This window comes from Leptosomus discolor, chromosome 1, assembly GCF_034619465.1.
Source record: "Leptosomus discolor isolate bLepDis1 chromosome 1, bLepDis1.hap2, whole genome shotgun sequence".
Classification (NCBI taxonomy): domain Eukaryota; kingdom Metazoa; phylum Chordata; class Aves; order Leptosomiformes; family Leptosomidae; genus Leptosomus; species Leptosomus discolor.
The window spans coordinates 216,052,812-216,071,123 of record NC_141391.1 but is presented as its reverse complement, the minus strand read 5'-3'; the positions used below and the strand labels follow the sequence as shown (position 1 = coordinate 216,071,123).

General features: G+C 45.2%; 1 protein-coding gene across 1 annotated transcript in view; it reads left to right on the top strand.

Moving 5' to 3' along the window:
* PLXNA4 (plexin A4) overlaps positions 1–18,312 on the top strand; it is a 420,437-nt gene that overhangs the window by 250,036 nt on the left and 152,089 nt on the right. The window contains exon 4 of the mRNA XM_086475002.1: positions 17,998–18,098. Within this exon, the coding sequence (XP_086331128.1) occupies positions 17,998–18,098 (101 nt within the window). The remainder of the gene's footprint in view (positions 1–17,997; positions 18,099–18,312) is intronic.

Below are 18,312 nucleotides of genomic sequence, written 5' to 3'. Positions count from 1 at the left end.
TTTCCTACTCCCTCTCTGATGCACTAAGCCTAATAACAGCTCATTGCAATCTGTCAGTGCTCGATGAATTGGATTCGGTGAACTAGCATCCCCTCATGGAAGTTGCTTCTGCTGGCACTTTCCAGCCAGCCCCAACCACAATGTGTCCTGCAGTTCAGTCCTTGTGGTGGGCACTAGCAGTGACTCTGCAGGTTCATTGCAGGAGAGAATTTCCCCAGGACAATGAATAAGGTGGTTATTTATTTTCCCCCCCTCAACCTTCTGTTCTAAACAGCATCCGTGGAGATGCATTTGCTTGCAAAGGTGGAAAATAAAAATAAAAGCTTTTGGAGCTTAGTGCTTTAGTGATTTTTAATGAAAAAATATAAATTAACCTAGAAGTTTAGAAGAAGTCTTAACTTCAGTTCTTCAGATTCTAAACCAGTCTCTAGGTATTAGAAAACATAGAGATACCTCATACAAGGCCCTGCCTTTTGTAGGATGCTTGCACCTTTTATGAAACACCTGGCTCAACTTGAAATAGGAGAGAGAGAAGGGTGGATATTAGGTTTTATTAAGTCTGTCAGTTCCTTAGTAATTGAGGAAACATTTTATACAAACCGAACTTCTAACTCATGCTTTAATCTCAGTTATTTTGCCAAAATGGTTTCTTAGTGAGTCTTTATGCTTAAAAGCACCCCTGGGCATTTGATACCCATCTGTGTGATGATGGGGTAGCTGGTGGCCTTTAGCTCCGCTTTTCGCTTATCCATCTCATCATTCAAAGAATAAAGCTTCTAATAAATGGCAGTGTCAACAAAAAGGTTAATATTTTTAAAAGCTAGATAGATCTTTATTTAGCTGCCATTTTGTGGCAGTCATGCAGTCATATTAGGAGGAGTTTGCCAATTTCTATGTTGACTAATTGGTCTCCACGCTATCCTTTTCAAGAAGGGCCATGCATCAACTTCTGCTTGAAAAATTGTATGAAAAATAAGAAAAAATCACAAACAAAGCCAAGGAAATAGAGAAGGAAATAGGAAATACGAAACTATGACTAAATACTCTGTTGAAATGGAATTATACTGAGATCAGACCAGTAAATCAGACCTATTACAAGTCATAGGAAAATTAATTCTTTAGACTCTTTTATGAAAGGATTAAGACTTCTGCAAAAATAGGCATGGTTTTGTGGGGAACTGATGTCAGTCTAATTTTCTCATTCAAAAAACAATTTTGGTGAATTTTAGTGGGATACTCTGAACTAAAATTTAGGAATCCAGAAAAGATCAAGTAGTAGGAATTACCAGTGATAATCTCACTGATACTACAGGGCATTTAAATCCAGAACCCCTTTCCATAATTGCCTACAAAAGAATGTTTAGGATTCTTATTAGTTGAGGAGTTAGTAATGGAAAATTGCAAAATTTGCAATAAGGAAAAAAAAGGAATAGAAAGAAAAAAAATGGAAAGGGAACAACATTTATAATGGCAAGGAGATACTGAATTCTTTGGCTTTCATTACCTTCCAGATCTTTTGATGTAGTAGGTGGAAGTACAGGTGAGAATCCCTCTTTTGCTGTTCTTCTCATTAACACACTGCACTTGGGGCAGAGCAGGCAGTGGAGGATGTGACTTGGTTTTGGCTGATGGACTTCTGTGGATGGCAATCATCAGAGCTGGGGTTTTGAAAGATCAGTCGGCTGTTCGAAGCCTTTTTGATGTGTTCCTTTTTGCATTCCCCTTGGGTTTTTTTGTTTATACATACCACTGTTTTCCAGGAGATCTCTCCAATATCTTGGAGCAAATCAGTAGGAGAGGATCAGGGACTTTTTTGAAGCCTTGCTACCTGGTCTAATCAAATTGGGAATTCAATTAGTTAATCTCAACTTGGTAAATACCTCTTACACCACCAACCAACATCCTTCTCTTTCCCAGCATTGCCAGTATCACAGATGCTCTAAATCTGTAATGCACTGCAGAACAGCAGAAAATTCAGATTCATGCACTAACATTTGAGGGTGCTGGAATGGTCATTTCACTGTGAGTTGTCTTAAAAACCTATAATGGCAATAGTGCATAAAACCTCAGGAAACATATGTGGAAAAGGGGACCTTAACATAGCAAACTAATTGCTGGAACATTCATGCATCAGCAGAAAACAAAACACAGTTAGAGCAATGATAAACTTCATCTCCACTGTCTGTATGGCTAATCTGGACATAGCAATTCATACTTGTCTTGCAAATATGGCAATTATTGCAGCAGTCCCATTATAGGCCTGGTTGCTGGGTCAGGCAACTTGTCTTCTGAAATCTATATCCTGGTAGAGAAAATGTAGTTTAAAGCTGAGCAAGATGAAACCCATCTGCAATAATAATAATAATAATAATAATAACAACAACAACAACAATAATAACAACTAATATATATATATATATATATATATATAAAGTTTTCACTTCGCATAAGGTCTGTATGCCTAGCTGAGCTCTTTTCAGCACGGGCTGACAATTATCATTGAAACTATTTGGTGACTACTTATAAATTCATAGAATTGAAAGCCAAAAGAGACTGGCGTGATTGCCTAATGTGATCTGCATAACTCAGGTCACAGAGCTCCTCGGGGAGATGTCTGCTCTGAGCCCCAGCTCAGCAATACTGCATATCTTTTAGAAAAACAAACCATCTGAGCTAAATGTTTCCAGGGATTCAGTACATGCCTTTCTAAACATCCACCATTAGCGCCAGGCAATCCCCCTAGTCCTGGAGCCTCACAACACGCTTGTGAGCTGCAGATATCCTCTAACCTTTGCTGTGCATGTGGAAAAAAGGCACGCTACGGATTCATCCCACCTCCCATATAGGCTCCCTTCTACAAGCAATGGAGATAAATAGCCCTGGGTGGTGGTTTTGTCGCTTTCAGGGACACATTGGCTAGATGAAGTGAATTGGCGACTAAATCATTTGTGCAGATATGGGTCTCTGGCCAGGGAGGGACTTGAGCTGTGCTCCTACCTGGCTGGGCTTTCCTTCTTCACAGGCTACTTCTGTCTCCAAAGATGTAAATAAGATCTCCAAACAGCGAAGGATGTTTGGAGATACTGATTCAGGAGCAATTGCTAAAATAAGAAATAAAATGAGTACAAAACATCACTTTTCCTTCACCCCCCTGGGGACAGATACCTATAAAATCTGTGTGTCCTTTGAAGATAAAGGAACAGGAGCATAAGCTCTTGTGTTTTTCTAAAACACAAGCTGAAAAGGTCACGTTATAACTCATAAAGTTAGAGCAGGAGTTACACAGCTCTCCTCGGGTAAAATCCCAGGCAACCGGAAGGAAACTCTCCTCCTCACCTATTATTTTGGTGAGATTTGAAACTGATCCTCTGGCTTTATTATACGTTCCTAATTTCCTGCTTTCCATAAATGTTCTCCTGATTGTGTGGGTGAGGGTTTTTCTCAATGCCTGCTGTTCGGTTAATAAACCAGGGGCAGGGATTGCTGTTTCTGGAAGAGGCAGGCTGTAATCCTCGGGAAGCAGAGGTGACATTGTTCCTTCAGGACATACATTATTGCCTCCACACTGCATGCATGCGGATAGGTAAGAGACAGACAGACAGATGTCATAGATCAGTAGAAGACTGAGAAAAGCTGTAGTTATAATTTTACGGTTCACTGGTGCAAAATGGAATCCGGCAAATAAAAAAAATGTTCCTCGCAGCCCCTTTCTGTACGGTATAAATCTGCCAGCGCTTGCAAATGCTGTTAGCTGGCTGCCAGCGTTGCATGTGTGCACGCATGGGAGCGTGCATGCACATGTCTGCACACGTGAGAAGGAGCGTGATGCCAGGTGATCAATACCTCTGGTCCCCTCTGCTGATCCTGCGGGTACTATGAGCTTGTTGTGGCTGAAAGGAGGCCAGATCTGGTGCACAGACCTCAGGAGAAGGGATTTCAGCTACCTCAGCTTCCCTCCACTTTGGCCAGCCTATGCATCAAAGGGTTTCTTAAATCAAGGTGTGTGTTCACAGAAGTCTTTAGATAGTGGCCAGATTGCTTTAAGAAAACTGGTGTTAATTCTCGTGCCTATAAAAGCCTGAGTGTGTTTGACCTTCGGACAGCCACTTCAGTGCTATGCCTGACTTTCGTCTAATGTCAGAGCCTTTTTGTTCCCCATGCCCTTCCTGAACGGCTCTGAGGACCGAAGGCGAAGAGTGTTGGCCCTTTTGTGCACGTGTTCGCACTAGCTGGAGCAAAGGAAGAGTAAAGAGGAGCAGTGAGGAGGTCACTACCACTGAGACAGGGAAGTCCGATGCCCTGAGCTCTGCAAGGAGACTCCAGGCTCTTTGAAGCCACCGGCTTCTTTTGGGGATGTAGGTGAGACCCGGATAATAGGGTCTAGGAGGGTCAACAGGGTCCTGCCAAGAGGCACAAGTGTCACTTGCAATACCGGTGGTGTGCACGTGAGCCATCCCTGCCGAGAGGTCCTGGAGCTGCCCTGGGAGCGAGGGAGTTTCACTATCCCAGCTGCTGGAGGTGGACAGGAGGCGTTCCTCCTCTGAGCTGCATGGCATGGCTTGTGTTTCAGAGGGGCTCTCTGAGGGCCTGGCCGGGCCTCTTGATCTCATTTCTTTTCCCTGGCATTATGTGCCAAACAGGCCTCCCTTCTTCTTCGTGGCTGGGGACAAAAAGCTATTTTTGGGTTGGTATTCTCTTTTTTTTTTTTTAGATTTTGTTTTATGTTGCATGGAGTGGTGTGCACTGTGAAACGAACTTGTACAAATCCCCCAGTCCAAATCAGATTGTGGGCTTTTGTAAAGGATGCCCGCCAGGGAGGTAGGTGTAACAAGAGATGTGGAGCCAGTGTGCCTTTGATCTTTGAGGTGGAGGGCTCCTTTAAGATGCTTCAGTAGGTTAACCCTGCTCTCTTTCAAGATGCCAGTTTGGGAACCACCTGGATGGAGTTGGCAAAGGCTTTGCGGAGTCCCGTGGGGTCTCTGTGCTTTACACACAGGCCAGCTGGCAGTGTTCATCTTGCAGATGTCCAACACTGTCACCCCCCTCCAGACCCTGCCCTTGCCCCCCTGGGACTGTGCTGCTGCTCAGCAGCGGCTTTTGTGAGTTCAATGCCTGGCAGCAAGAAGACGAAATGAGATCTCGCTATTTCATACCAAAGCAGCACCTAGGAGTGGTGAAGGCCTTAAATCAGACTTGAATCAGTTATCTACAGGGACAAAAGTTCTATTTCTCTACAGATCCTCATGCCAGCTGTTTATCCTCAAAAAACCTGGGCACCTTGTACGTCTTTCCATAAAAAGAAAGGTGCAGTGGGAGTCTCAGCTTTCTGCTTTGGCTGGAGAAAAATGTGAAAAAATTACAAGAGCGCAAGGGAAAGAGAAGCTGATTGGAGAAATGAAGAACACTGTGTGCTCCTGCACAAGTTAGGGATCGATGCAAAGGCCTGAGTTCAGAGTTACCCTCAGGAGTCAGGAGAAAGGATGAGCCATGGATGCTTTTGGATGGCAGCAAAACCAGCCGTATCAATGCTGCTGCACCTCTGCGGTGCCTGTAGTCACAAGGTAACCACATTTTTGGGAGTCATCTCAGCCTCAGGAACCACATCTCCTAACAGTTCCATAGGTTTCCAGTGCCTGGATTGATCCTGTCTAACTTTGGGCTCTTCACCGAGGCGTTTTAGACAAGTGTACATATACAATATACAGGCACTGGGTAGTGCAGGGCCCCTCTGAGGGGGACTTTGCACGCCTGAGACCTGAAATGCCCTATATCAAATATTCTAGGGAATATATTCATACTTTAGGTGCATCAGTGAGACTCCTGCTTCAGTGATTGGTGGTGGCTAGAAGGGGTAATATTAAATAGTAAAGTCCCTGGATAATTCTGAAGCTCCTGATGCTTACTGATGAATTGGGCCAAATGGCAGCTGGGTACCGTATTTTTATGAAAAATAAGACACTTTCCATTCTTTGAGGAAATAGGTGATTCATTCTTTAAGGAAATAATGGTTTTATAGTGTGGATGCCCTGTCCTTACCTGTCCATACAGCACTTGAGTCAATACCACAGCCTGTTCCCATTAAAAAAAAAAAAAAAAGCTAAAAATAGCATGAAGACATCTCTGAAATGGCTTAATACTTGGCAGATCTTGAAGAGCCTGAGGGTTTTCCTAGTAGTATTCTCCAGAGATCAATACTGGGCCCAAAACTGTTGAAAATTTTCATGAATGAGCAGGAAGTTGATATTAAATCCCATGGATAAAATATTCAGTGGTGCAGTGATTAGCTCAGCATTAATGATGACGAGGATAGAACAGTCGGGTGGCTTTTTCTCCCTCAAACAAAACAAATGTCAACTTCTCTGTCTTGTGAAAAAAAGGAATGTAGGTCAGGCTGGAAAGTGGGAGACGTGTCCTAGAAAGCAATGACTGAAATGGATAAGCAGGTTGTTTCTTTACATCCTCGCAAAGGGTTTCTCCTAGTCTAGCAGGAACAGGCTGACACCATCCTGTATCCTCGAAGGATTGCAAGAGAGTGGGAGAGTAGTAGTCATGCTCTGCGATCAGCTCTGGGGCCTCCTTTTGTAAAAGAGCATTGAGAGATAAGAAAAAGAGCAGTAAAGACCCACAAAAATTATTTGTAGAGACTGGGAAGTTATGATTTCCTCAAAGGGGCTGAAAGAATGTCAGTCTGCTGATGTATCAGAAGGAAGATTGAGGAACGACTCGGTTTGCATGTCTGAGCATCTTCACTGGGTGACAACAGGCTCAAAGGGCTCTTCAATCTAGAGAAGAAAAAATAGAATAAGAATCAGTGGTTGGAAACTAAAGCCGGATGAATTCACATGAAAAGTAAGGCATGTACAAGATTTTTATGGTGTGAGTGATTAACCACTGGAACAAACTGCCCGTGAAATGGAGGATTCTCCATTTCTTTGTATCTTCACATCGAAATGGGAGGTCTTTCTAGGCAATATACTTTAGTTAAAACCGGATTATTTGCTTCAGTATAAGGGTAGGTGGGAGAAATTTAGTGGCCTGTGATGTACAGGAGGTGAGAACAGATGATCTAATGGTCCCTTCTGACTTTAAATGCTATGCATTTATATGATCCCTGAATTAAGTGTCCTTGAACTTTCGTTTTATGGCAAGATGAATGTCTTGAGAAAGCTGTGAAAACATGTGTAGTGCTAGCAGCACTAGGTTATGCACTTAATCCACTGAAATATGGGCACTGGGATGGAGCAACCCCCATTGTGCTCAGTAGGAATACGGCATTTCAAGCCCTCCACGAATTAAAGTGCTGTGGAGAGGGAGCTAGGCTTTGCTAGGAACTTCTCACTTATTTCACACTGAAACAAACAGCAGAGAGATCTAAAGGAAAATAGATATGCCCCAGAATCAGTGCCTGCATCTCTGCCTCAGCGTTTTTGGCAGCGCTGATTTCCACCCAGACCTTGAAAGCGCAGTAAGCTCTTACAGGCGTCAGCTAAGTAGTAAGCTCTGTCTGGTTTTCTCTTCTTTAAAAAATTAAGACATATATTTAAGGGCTCAGGCAGAGCCTGCTTCACATTTTCTCCCTGGATCTTGGTTAACTCTTGCCTGAAACACTCAGTAATGCTGTTGGTGGTATGGAGAGACAGAGGTATCGTAATAGCCATGGAAAGTCCCAGTTTTGTGTCTCTAGGTTGGGTTAGCGTATGTTTGCTGCAGCTCAGGATCAACTGCATGCAAAGGTTATCATGGCTCTCCCTGCCTCAGATCTTAAGTTTTTGGTTTGCAGATTAACCGGCGTGACCTCATAACTCTTCAGGTGATGCTATCACTCCAATTGATGCTGCCTGTAGCAGGCTGCAGAGCTCGTGTCAGCTGAGATTTGATGGCACTGCATGGAGAACGACTTACAAATAAGGAGAGGAGGCAGCGACGAGAGAAGCTGAAGTGGGGGGTGTGTGTGAGGGTATCTGGGAACAAAACAAATGCCCCTTTTCATGGCAAGGAGAAGCGTGGCCTCTGAGGAGCGCAGTGTGAAGCTCAGCACCCCTGTACGCTCGCAGTGCTGAAAGCAATCAAGTGCACGCAGCTTTACGAGCTGCCTGCCATTCGCTGAAGCTGTGATAAAGCGGTCTTAATCATGGTTTAAGCTGATGTGTTTTCTGTCACAGCTGGGACGAGCCTGAAGGATATGCACGGTCATGTGCCTCAAGCTGAGAGGTGGCACCCTCTTATAGGCAGAAGCTTAATAGTTTTTGATGATGTGGTCAGTGCCTGAGAGTCCAGGGACGAGACAAGGTGGAGAAGGCTATAAAGAGGTGACCTAGGCCACCAGGTAGCCTCTCCTTTTGTCCAACACTTGGCTAACAAGGGTAAATAAATGGTCAAAGGAGAAATGGAACCAGAATGATCAGAGGTATGGAGTGGTTTCCATGTGGAGGGTGACTGAAGAAGCAGGACGCCTCAGCCTAGAAAGAGGTGAGCTGGAGTGGATGGTAAAGCTTGGTGACATTATGAATGGCAGAAGGGGATGGATAGGAAGTGACTGTTCACCATCTCTGCAAATACAAGAATTACAGGGCATGAAATTAAACTGTTGAAAATCAAGTCCTGAACAAATGAAAGGAGGTGATTCCTTCAACAGCAGGCTCTGGACCTGTGAAACTCCCTGCCAAAGCATGCTGTGGAAGCAAAAAGTCAATGTGATTTCAAGGATAGAACAGAAAATTAAAGAAAGATCTGTTCGGGTTACGGCATAGAGATATGTAAGACTCAGAAGTTTCCCCGAATGAAGCTAGCCAAAGGCTGTGCAGCTACTGGGGACATACATATGTTTGTCCTGTTCTCATGCTTTCCTTAGAGCCATGGCTGAAGACAAGGAACTGGGATATGTGGAGCGTTGATCCCAACCAGTACAGCTGGTTTTGAGTGCTAATATGAGGAATTTAAAGTTTGATCGTAACTGAAGAAAAGGGTATTTTTTGAACTGCCCCCCTGCCACGATTTCTGTAGCTTGACAGTGTTTGTAGGGGTTGTATAATCCTGCTCAAGGGAATTGGATCAACATGATCAATCCTTCGTGAACTGCATGGGCCATCGAGCCGTGGAGCTAGAAATCCAGGAGGGAGTGGGGGTGACCGAGGACAGAGATGAGTCAAAGATCCTCCAGACACTGGAACGAAGACATCTTCACCCAGGAAGATGATGAAGGTATAAAGGTGGGATTTGGAGTGTTGATAGGATTAAAACAATGGGCGTTGACAACAAGGAGACACGATGGGCTACCTGAGAGGGCTGCTGAAGTGAATGAATCTGCAGGAAGATACTTCTTAATAACTGAGGCGAGGACGGGAACATCTGGAAAGATGGTGGAACCAAGTGACCTGGAAAGTAGCCATCACCATTAGAAACAACTATTAACTTCTCCGTGTGTGTTTTAACTGCCCACGCCTCCACCAGGAGCCTTCAAGCGATGCTGGACTTTGAGGAAGCCCATTGCAGTGACGTAAATTCCATTACAGGACCCAATTAAATCTATATACAATCTTTATAGAGCCTGGGCAATGATCTATCCCTTGCTCTGCAGGCATGCTTCAGTAACCACACAGGCACCGTCTCTCATTAAGCCTCATCTGGCCCTGCGTTAATTGTGACATGAGGGTCTCTATTTTGAAGGCTTTTGAACACAAACATTTACACAAACCTCATTTGTTTTATGGTTTACAGACTGAAACACTTGACCGTGGGATAAAGATTTAGCAGCAAACAAGGCGGGGGGGTTCTGAAGCTACCTACACCTGGCAGGAAGAAACACAGATTGAATACTACAGGCAGAGAAAGTTAGCCAGAGCTGATAGTTTGCAGGGTGGGTAAGAAGACGACTGGTTTCATCAGGCTTGGGTAAAATCACTTGACACTCCTTCCACACCTCTATTCTGGTGAACTGTGATTTTTACAAGGGACAAGGATTCCTAATAAATTTCCTGCCTCGTGCAGGGACCACATCAGCGTGCCAATGAGATGCACTGTTGCTATCCCAGCTGAGGAAGAGTTTTGCATTCTTGGTAAGGAAAAAGGGTGAACTGGGAGGAAAGCTGAAGGAGATTCAATGCTGGAACCTCTGGACACATGCGCTTCAATCTCCAGGTCGTTAGTGGTACTCGTAGCAGGATGGTGTGTCCTTAGCTTCTTCTCCAGTATCGATGCTTTTGGGAGAAGAGCCATTACAGCATGGTAGACTTCTTTGAAGAAGGGACAGCGCAGGACGTAGGCTGAGCAGTTGTGAAGGGAGAGCCTGGGAAGCCGCCAAGTCTTCAAGAAAGGACTGAGTTAATCTTTGTTGTCTGAGTGTCTGTTCCTTCGTAAATAAAGCCAGGACAGAGACCAGGAATGAGCTTGGATACAGCAAAGCACGAGGGCTGTATTTACAGTGCAGATGGTGAGAGGCACTTGTTCAAACACGGTCTGTGTGATCACACAAGGTCTTTTGACTTCCTGGAACAGTTTTTGAGCTATGTAACACAGTGGATTTCTCCTACCACTCTCCCAGGGATTAAAGAAAATGTAGTTTGTGTTGTGACCGGTTATTCTGGTGCTACAATTAGGAAGAGGGGAGACCTTAGCATGTCCGGGGATCATCTGCAAAGATTAGAGGGACAGAAGAAAATTTAGTACAGTATTGATGGGAGATGCACTTCACCCAGTATTCAACATGTACATTGTAAATGTCTCCATCTAGACTCCCTTATATTCAGTGGATAGACGTAGGAATATCCAGGATGTGATTTATCTCATCCATGGGTAGACATCAAAGACAGAGAGCAGACAAAGCCTGCCCTGCCAAAGATCTTCCCTTCAGCAGAACCTGGATTTCTCTTAGACTCTGATGTTGCAGACAGATTTTGGTGAGAGGGCAAAACCCTTGCTTTGCACGCCCCCCATGCCAGACCTATTCCCCACAAGCTGCAAGATTTAGACTTGATGGATCAGAAATGAAGTCTTCCCAAAGTCCCGAACTTGGCTTTTCTAAGGCAGCTGTAAAGCAGGGGAGGCACGGAGAAGAGAATTGCACTGCAAGGTATGCAAAGAAAATCGCGCTGCCGCAGGAACAGCAATAGCCATCTCATTGTGAGAGCGTCTGATGGGAACTGACATCTCTCAGCCTCACCCCAAAGGTTTCTGGGGCTATTGCCACAGAGGCTGTGGGCCTCAAGTATTTTTGTATTTCTCATTGTTTTACCTCTGTTTGCGTGAGTGGTGTGTGATTGTGGCTGCGGATTTGCTCTCACCAAAGATGTGCAGGACAGCTCAACGAAGAGGAGAGGCGAAGCAGCACACACACAACCGTAGGTAGTAAGTCCTTTGTGAACAAGTACATTTGGACAGGTAATTTACCCTGCCACGCAGCAGGATATTGACCCCCAGTTTAATTATTGTGTCATTTGTCCTTGACAGCTACTGCTGCTTCCAATTAACTCTCCTTAATTAAAGCCTCCAGTTTTCCAAGTATGTAAGCATGGATTTACTGGGAAAGAGTGCTACAATGAAGAGAAAGAGCTTGGGGGTGTCTGATGAGAAATGACATGCCCTGTCCCATTGGGACTGGAAAGTTATTTACTTATCGTGCTGGAGTGGCAGGCTGGAATCAAACCCAGATCCTCATCTCTGTCCCCACAGGAGCATTTCCTCTCCCACCAGTTTTACAGCCATCTACATGTGTGCGAGTTCTGTTTCTTACCAGTATAACTAAGACTTGCTTCAGCTCCCTGGGTTTTTCTTTCCTGTGTTCCTCGTTTTTGCTGAGTTTGTAGGTCAGGTGGATGAGGCACAGGATCTCAAACATGATGGAGGAATTCAAAGTCCCCTTGTCCACAATTCAGGCCAAATTAAAATTGTCATCCTGGGATGATGCTGTGCAGCTGAACGAACATCCTCCCTGACTCTGTTAAGGGTGCAGAATCTGGTTCCAACAGTGGTCTCTCAGGTGTTTTTTTGCCTTGCTCTATTTAATAAACTGTATTATCATGAACACTCTATTCAAGGCTTTGAAATCAAATGAGCTCCTCTCTTAATCTTTCTGCTGTTTTTTGGGGCTGGCTGAGTCTTGAAAGATAGCAGCATTCACAGAACCCACACGGCTTGACAGAGTCACTGTTCAGTATTTTGGAAATGTATCTTTTGACTGTTGGGAAGAAAATTGGCTACTTAAGATGCCTTTTTGTACATTTAAATTAACTTAGTCCATCAGACTGAATAAATCCTGCTGCTGTATTAACATCCAATTATAATAGCAGAGATTGAGCAATGATTCATGTTTTGACCAGAATGTTGGCAGTTTAAGGGGGGAAAAAAAAGTAAAGTATATTGAAATAAAAAAGTCAAAAATGGGAGCCAGAAAATTATGAGTGAGCACATAGCAGGAGCTTTTGTGAATATATAATGGCAGAAGCAGGAGCCAAATTTCTAACAGGATTAGCTGTTACTGTCTATCAGATCCAAAAACCTCAATCATTTTGTTTTAAATGACTTTCTGTAACTCATTCATACTAGAAATAGAGGGTAAAAGTGAAGCTGGGAGCTGGATAAGCTGCAGTTTGGAATTTAGGCAGGATCAGAGGTGAGGACGGCCCTGGGTGTTGTGTGAAAAGCCCTGAAGTTACGTGTGGCAGGTGAGCTATGAACCATACAACAGTTTGCAGGTTTTGCCAGATTTTTCAAGATGTCCCAGTGAGCCAAAAGCTCATGAATGTTTTCTTTGGGGACCAGTGAATGAACGTGTTGATGAAGTGAAATATCTCTTCAAACCCTACTGCAGCTACAGCAGCTGAACCTGCTCATTGTTTTCTTGCTGCCCTTGAGAAGGACATCAGATTCGCTTACCGCTTGTCCGACCCTGGCTCTGGGACTGCATCTCACTCTGGCGAGCTGCGAGTAGGGGACAGTCTAGATGGTTGTGGTGGTTTGGTGTCTGGTGGGGGTTTGGTAGGGGTTTGGGTAGTGTGGGAGGGGGCTACAGAGGTGGCTCCTGTAAGGGGCTTCGAGAAGCTCCCTTGGCTCCAATTTTGGACCCCTCTCTGGGCAAGGCCAGACCAATGGCGCCTCTGTGAATGATTGTTTAAGACTGAAAGAAGCGGTATATTGCTGTCTGTTTGGTCTGATTGTGTTGGTGAGTGGGTGAAAGAAGGGGGATGGGAGAGAGACATCCCTGCGGACACCCCGGTCAGTGAGGCAGCAGAGGGGGAGCTGTGCCGGGGCAAAGGTTCCCCCGCGGCCCGCGGTGGGGTGGCAGCTGAGCCCCTGCAGCCCCTGGAGCCCAGCGGGGGCCCAGAGGTCGCCCTGCAGCCCGCGGAGGGCCCCGGGCCGGAGGAGCAGGGACCGGGCCCGGAGCAGCCGTGACTGTGGCCGCGCTGGAGCCGCCCGTGGGTGGGAGGGCGGCAGCCCCGGGAGGGCCCCGCGCTGGGGGGTTCTGGGGAGCTGCGGCCCCGCGGGAAGGACTCGCGTTGGGGCAGCGGGAGGAGGAATGTCTGCCGGGAGAGGGACCCCGCGGTGGGGCAGGGGAGGCTGCGAGGGCCCCTCTCCCTGAGGGGGAAGAAGCAGTGGAGACCCCTTGTGCCGGACGGACTGTGACCCCCATTCCCTGCCCCTGCGCTGCTGGGCGGGAAGAGGGAGCAGAGCTGAGCCCGGGAAGACCAGAGGGGTAGTGGAGAAGGTGTGTTGTATTTATGATCTGGTTGTATCTCTCATTCTCCTTGATGGTGGTGGTTGTTTTGTATTAAATTTATGTTATCCCCAAACTGAGTCTGTCTTTTGCCCGTGACCATAACTGGTGAGTGAGCCCTCCCTGTCCTTTGGGCCATTTGGTTGTATTTTCTCCTCCCCCGCATCAGGGGTAGGGGTGAACAAGTGGCTGCATCGTGTTCTTGTTGCCAGCCGGGTAGGCTCAACCCACCACAATGGTGAAGCTGGGTGAGGGATACAGGTCCTGGACCTTTGGTCTCCCCTGTTCAAGCAAGGTGCTAGTGGTGAGGCTCCTGGGTCTTTCACACCTTCCACTGCACAGCAGTGATCTTGGAAATCCTGTGGTGGGCTGGATGCTCAGGGAATGGTGCTACCTGGGAGATGATCAGAGATCATCCGTCCCTCTGGTCTGTTATGGACCGAGCCTTGGAAGCACAACAGCTCCTAAATGTCCATCAGATGTCTGGACAGGGATCTACAGGAACCTTAACCTTCATTTCTTCAGTATTTCAATGAACCCAAAGCCTAAATATGTTGTAATTAATAACTTAGTGTTCAATATTCAGGTCTTTCCTGGACTTCTTGCATGAACTTGCTCAGATGCCTTAAACCCACATCTTCAAAGACATTTAGATAGCACCTACTTCAGCTGCCTGAGAGCTCACTGTCAGCTTCAGCTCTCAAGGATAAAATGGGGATATGTGCTTCATCACAGGTGGGATATAAGCCCTTAAAACAACAGTGGTCTATTCTGACATCCGAATATTTCTCTGGCACAGTGAGGCCAAAATATCAGTTAAGCCGTGACCACTGCAGGAATGTAAATGACTCTAGCCTGGCTCATAGTGTCCCAAAATGAAGGACACCTTGCTTTTGTTAATCCTGTCTGCTGAAACTCTGGTCATATTTGCTGCAAAATGTGGCATCTAGGTTCTGCCCTGACGAAAGACCAGCAGTAGGGACCATCAACAAGGTTGGAAAATGACCTTGAAAAGTTTATTAGACTTTCCAATGATGGAGAAGGGGTAGAAGGAGTAATCACAGTCTGGTTTACAATAGAGATTTCAGCCTTCAGTGCTGTCTAGTTCCTTCATCGCAGTGAGTAATGGCAAGGCACTGTAACTGGGAGGCTGCACGGACTTTTCTCTTTCAGATATTTTAGGGGCAGCATAAAAAGCTGACTGCTCCCGGGAGGCGCGGTCAGTTCTCAAAACTTTCAACTTGGAAAGCTGAGCTGAATTAATTACAGTTTACCTTCCGAAGGAAAATAAGACCTCTGATGTGCCTCATTTGCTTGATGTTCTTTTTCTTTTCAGCTGATGACCCCTAGGTGGCTTTCCTTTCAGTCGCAGCTCCTTTGTTTTTTGTCATTTCTTTCTTTATTAATTAGGAGGTCTGACACTTACAGCCGAAGACATTTATCAGCATGGTACAATTTTAATTAATCTCACAATAAAGCTACTTGAGGTGAACTCGTAAAAGGTCTCATATAGCGGGAATAACACATAGCGATGCAAGTGGTGACACAGGACACCTACTACTCTGATGTGCTTGTCAGGATGTGGGATGTAGCTTGGTGCAAGCTCGTACTGCATAGCTGTGCTCTCTGGGCCAGAGCCACACCAAGGTGTGCTCCTACGCATACAAGCTATATCCTGTAGAGACCGAGTACCCTAAATACACTGAAAAGGAAGCATTTCTGCAAAGATGAAGATTTGGATTCCCAGTAGGTTCCTTCTGCCTCTGAAAGGCACTTGGATATCCTTTGATGGCTAATTAAAGAATAATAATAATAAAACCTACAGAGACCACTTTTTATCTACTCTTTTTGTAGCAATTTGTGAAGAAATAGCAAATTTCAGTCCTCTAGGACTTCTTTCTTGTACATATGTCATGGTCACGAGTGGATTTTTACTCAGAACAATAAAACCCAACATCACTGGATGCTGGAAAAGTGCATGTTCTGATCTAAACTTCGTAACCAAGGCTCGCTTCTATAAGACAGATGTAAACTAGCTCAGAAACTGAGGTTCAGAAAAACTATCTACAGCTAATGAGGATTAATCGAGCAGCACCATATCTTAAACTGAGGGTAGTTTGGATAGAAACTGTATAGCCAATCCCAACTGTGTTCACAAATTTCTAATTGCAAGGTGGTGATTACACAATTGATCACGTCTGGATTAAGGAATGGCAGATTTACTTCTTTCAAAACTGAATTGTCTGCCTCTTCTGCAAGTACTCAGATATTCATAGCATAGACATGGTCAAGCTAGATGTGATCAAGGAAAAACAATTCACAATATATTTTTCTCAGGTGGAAATAACAAGTGGGAATGGCCAACATAAGAAATTATAAGATCTCCACCCCTTGATGTCTTGTAAATAATTGTATGTCTTTTTGGAAGTTGCATGCAAGACAGATTATTGGGTTCAACATAAGTCGTAATTGGGTGAAATCCTGGAGAACAAAATTTATATTTAAGGAACAGCTGATATCTTTATGACCTGCAGCTTAAGGAAAGTGGAACAATTGCATTCATGGCCAAGCCATCTCACCTTTGAAACTTCTTGATACTTACAGAAGTTTGAACAGCTTGCTCCCTGTTTTGATATTCCCATTTTCATTGCTCTGTGGTCTGTCCTGATCATGTTCTTATGCTCATGGCAATAGTTTCAATTTGAGAAAGGAGTTTTTGTTTTGTTTTGTTTTGTTTTTTCACATTCTCCCCTTTTCATTAAAAGCTTTCAGTAGCCACAGTTGTTTTCTTTGGGTGACTTGACACAAGCAATGGTGCAATGGTAAATAAATGCCATCATATTTTTATTTGAAATTTTCTAAAGCTACTGCCACCTGCCAGAGGTAAAAATATGGATTTTCAGCTTTTGATCTTAGACTATCAACTAGCATGTGGGGTGTCTGTATAGGGGTTAGGAAGCCAATTTCTGATACAAGCAGAAAAGTTCTTTATAAATAGCTGAAATTTTGCCTGACGTATATTTATGTATAAAAGCCAGTTCTTGGTTCATTTACAGGTGCAATCAGAATGAATCTTAATCTGTCACTTCACAGCTCAAACTCTCTTGAATGTTGCACCAAGTGAAAAATTGTCACTACAATCTAGGTGTATTCCCTTGTCATTTGTCACAAGTAACTGTTCTGCAGTTTATCATTGGCAGTTCTCAGTGGTGTTTCTTCAGGATAATACCGCACTATATCATCTGAAGGAATAAAGTCTCCCTGCTGACATGAGCTGGGGTGAAGGCACTGGCAATTGACTGTATGTTATAGAAGCTCTCTGAAGCTTATTCAATGGAAAAGAGACTATCAGGTCATTTGGCCTAAATTGTACGTTTGGCTTCAAAAGAAGTAAGGGGCTTACAAAACCTAATAGGAATCAAAAGGTTCTGCTCCGTTAGACAGGAGGTGAGGCTAGGCAGTCCCTTCTGTCTTTGAAATCTCTGTCTAAAATACTTTAATTAAAAAGGAATAAAGAAAAGAAAAAAGATAATAAAATGCTGTATTTTGGCAGTAGGTGGGTGTTTCAGGTCCACCTCGAGTGCCTTCTAAGCTGCGAAGTCAGGGTGACAGCAAACTCATTCAGTACCCAGGCTGGTAGCCTTTGTCCTTTTCCTGCTGGGAGAAACCTCTCCTGGGACGGGACAACTGATGGTTGGAAAGATGCGCGGGCCATAGGGAGTGCAGTTAACGCTCTCCTGGGCCCAGTGGTGGTGCAGGAGGTCACGGGAGGGAAACAGACGTTAGGAGCCCTCGGTTCTCACAGGAAGACAGAAAGCAACAGGGTCCACAACCAGAGTGTAGGAGAGTGTTGAGATCCAGTGAGTTTGACTTGCTGCAGAAGATCACTCATTGTTTTAATTGTCTCAAGGTAGCAGGTCACCACAGTCTGCACACAGCCTGACTGATTTGCTGATTCCCTGTGAGACTGTCCAAGTGAGGTCATCTGGCCATGAAGTGTGAAAGGCCATGGGGAAGAGGGGAAGGCCACAGGGTAGGTGCTAATCTCAACAGGGGTTGCACCAAGTTGAATGCTGATCTGGACAAGGGTTGCACCAGGTTGAACTCTGGAGCTATCTGCAGCCACATCCTTCTGTCTGCCCTAGGCCTGCCGAGCTCTGAAGGGATATCCCTCTGGGAGGACAGGCACCAAGGGAGGAGGACAGGGAGGATGGCACCTGCGTCAAGTCATTATGGGCATTGCAGAGCCCTGTGAAAAGCCTGACAGGTTGTCCCCTTTCCTCCTGCAGCTCACTCGGGTGCCTGTGGAGTCGTGTAGCCAGTACGAGACCTGCAGCGACTGCTTGGGCTCAGGCGACCCTCACTGTGGATGGTGTGTTCTTCACAACACGTAAGTACCTGCCGGTGTTTGCCACCGTTCCAGCCTGGCTTTTCCCCCAACCATCCTCCCTCAATGGCTGTGATAACACATGGCAGAGATGCAAAATACTGTCTCAGTCCCTGGCTGAGCCAGTGAGCCAGAGTCACCCAGGTACCTCCAGCAAGGTCTTTGGGACTTGCTGGGGGAGACTTTGTTTAACCAAGAAGCTTTTTTTTGGAGACAA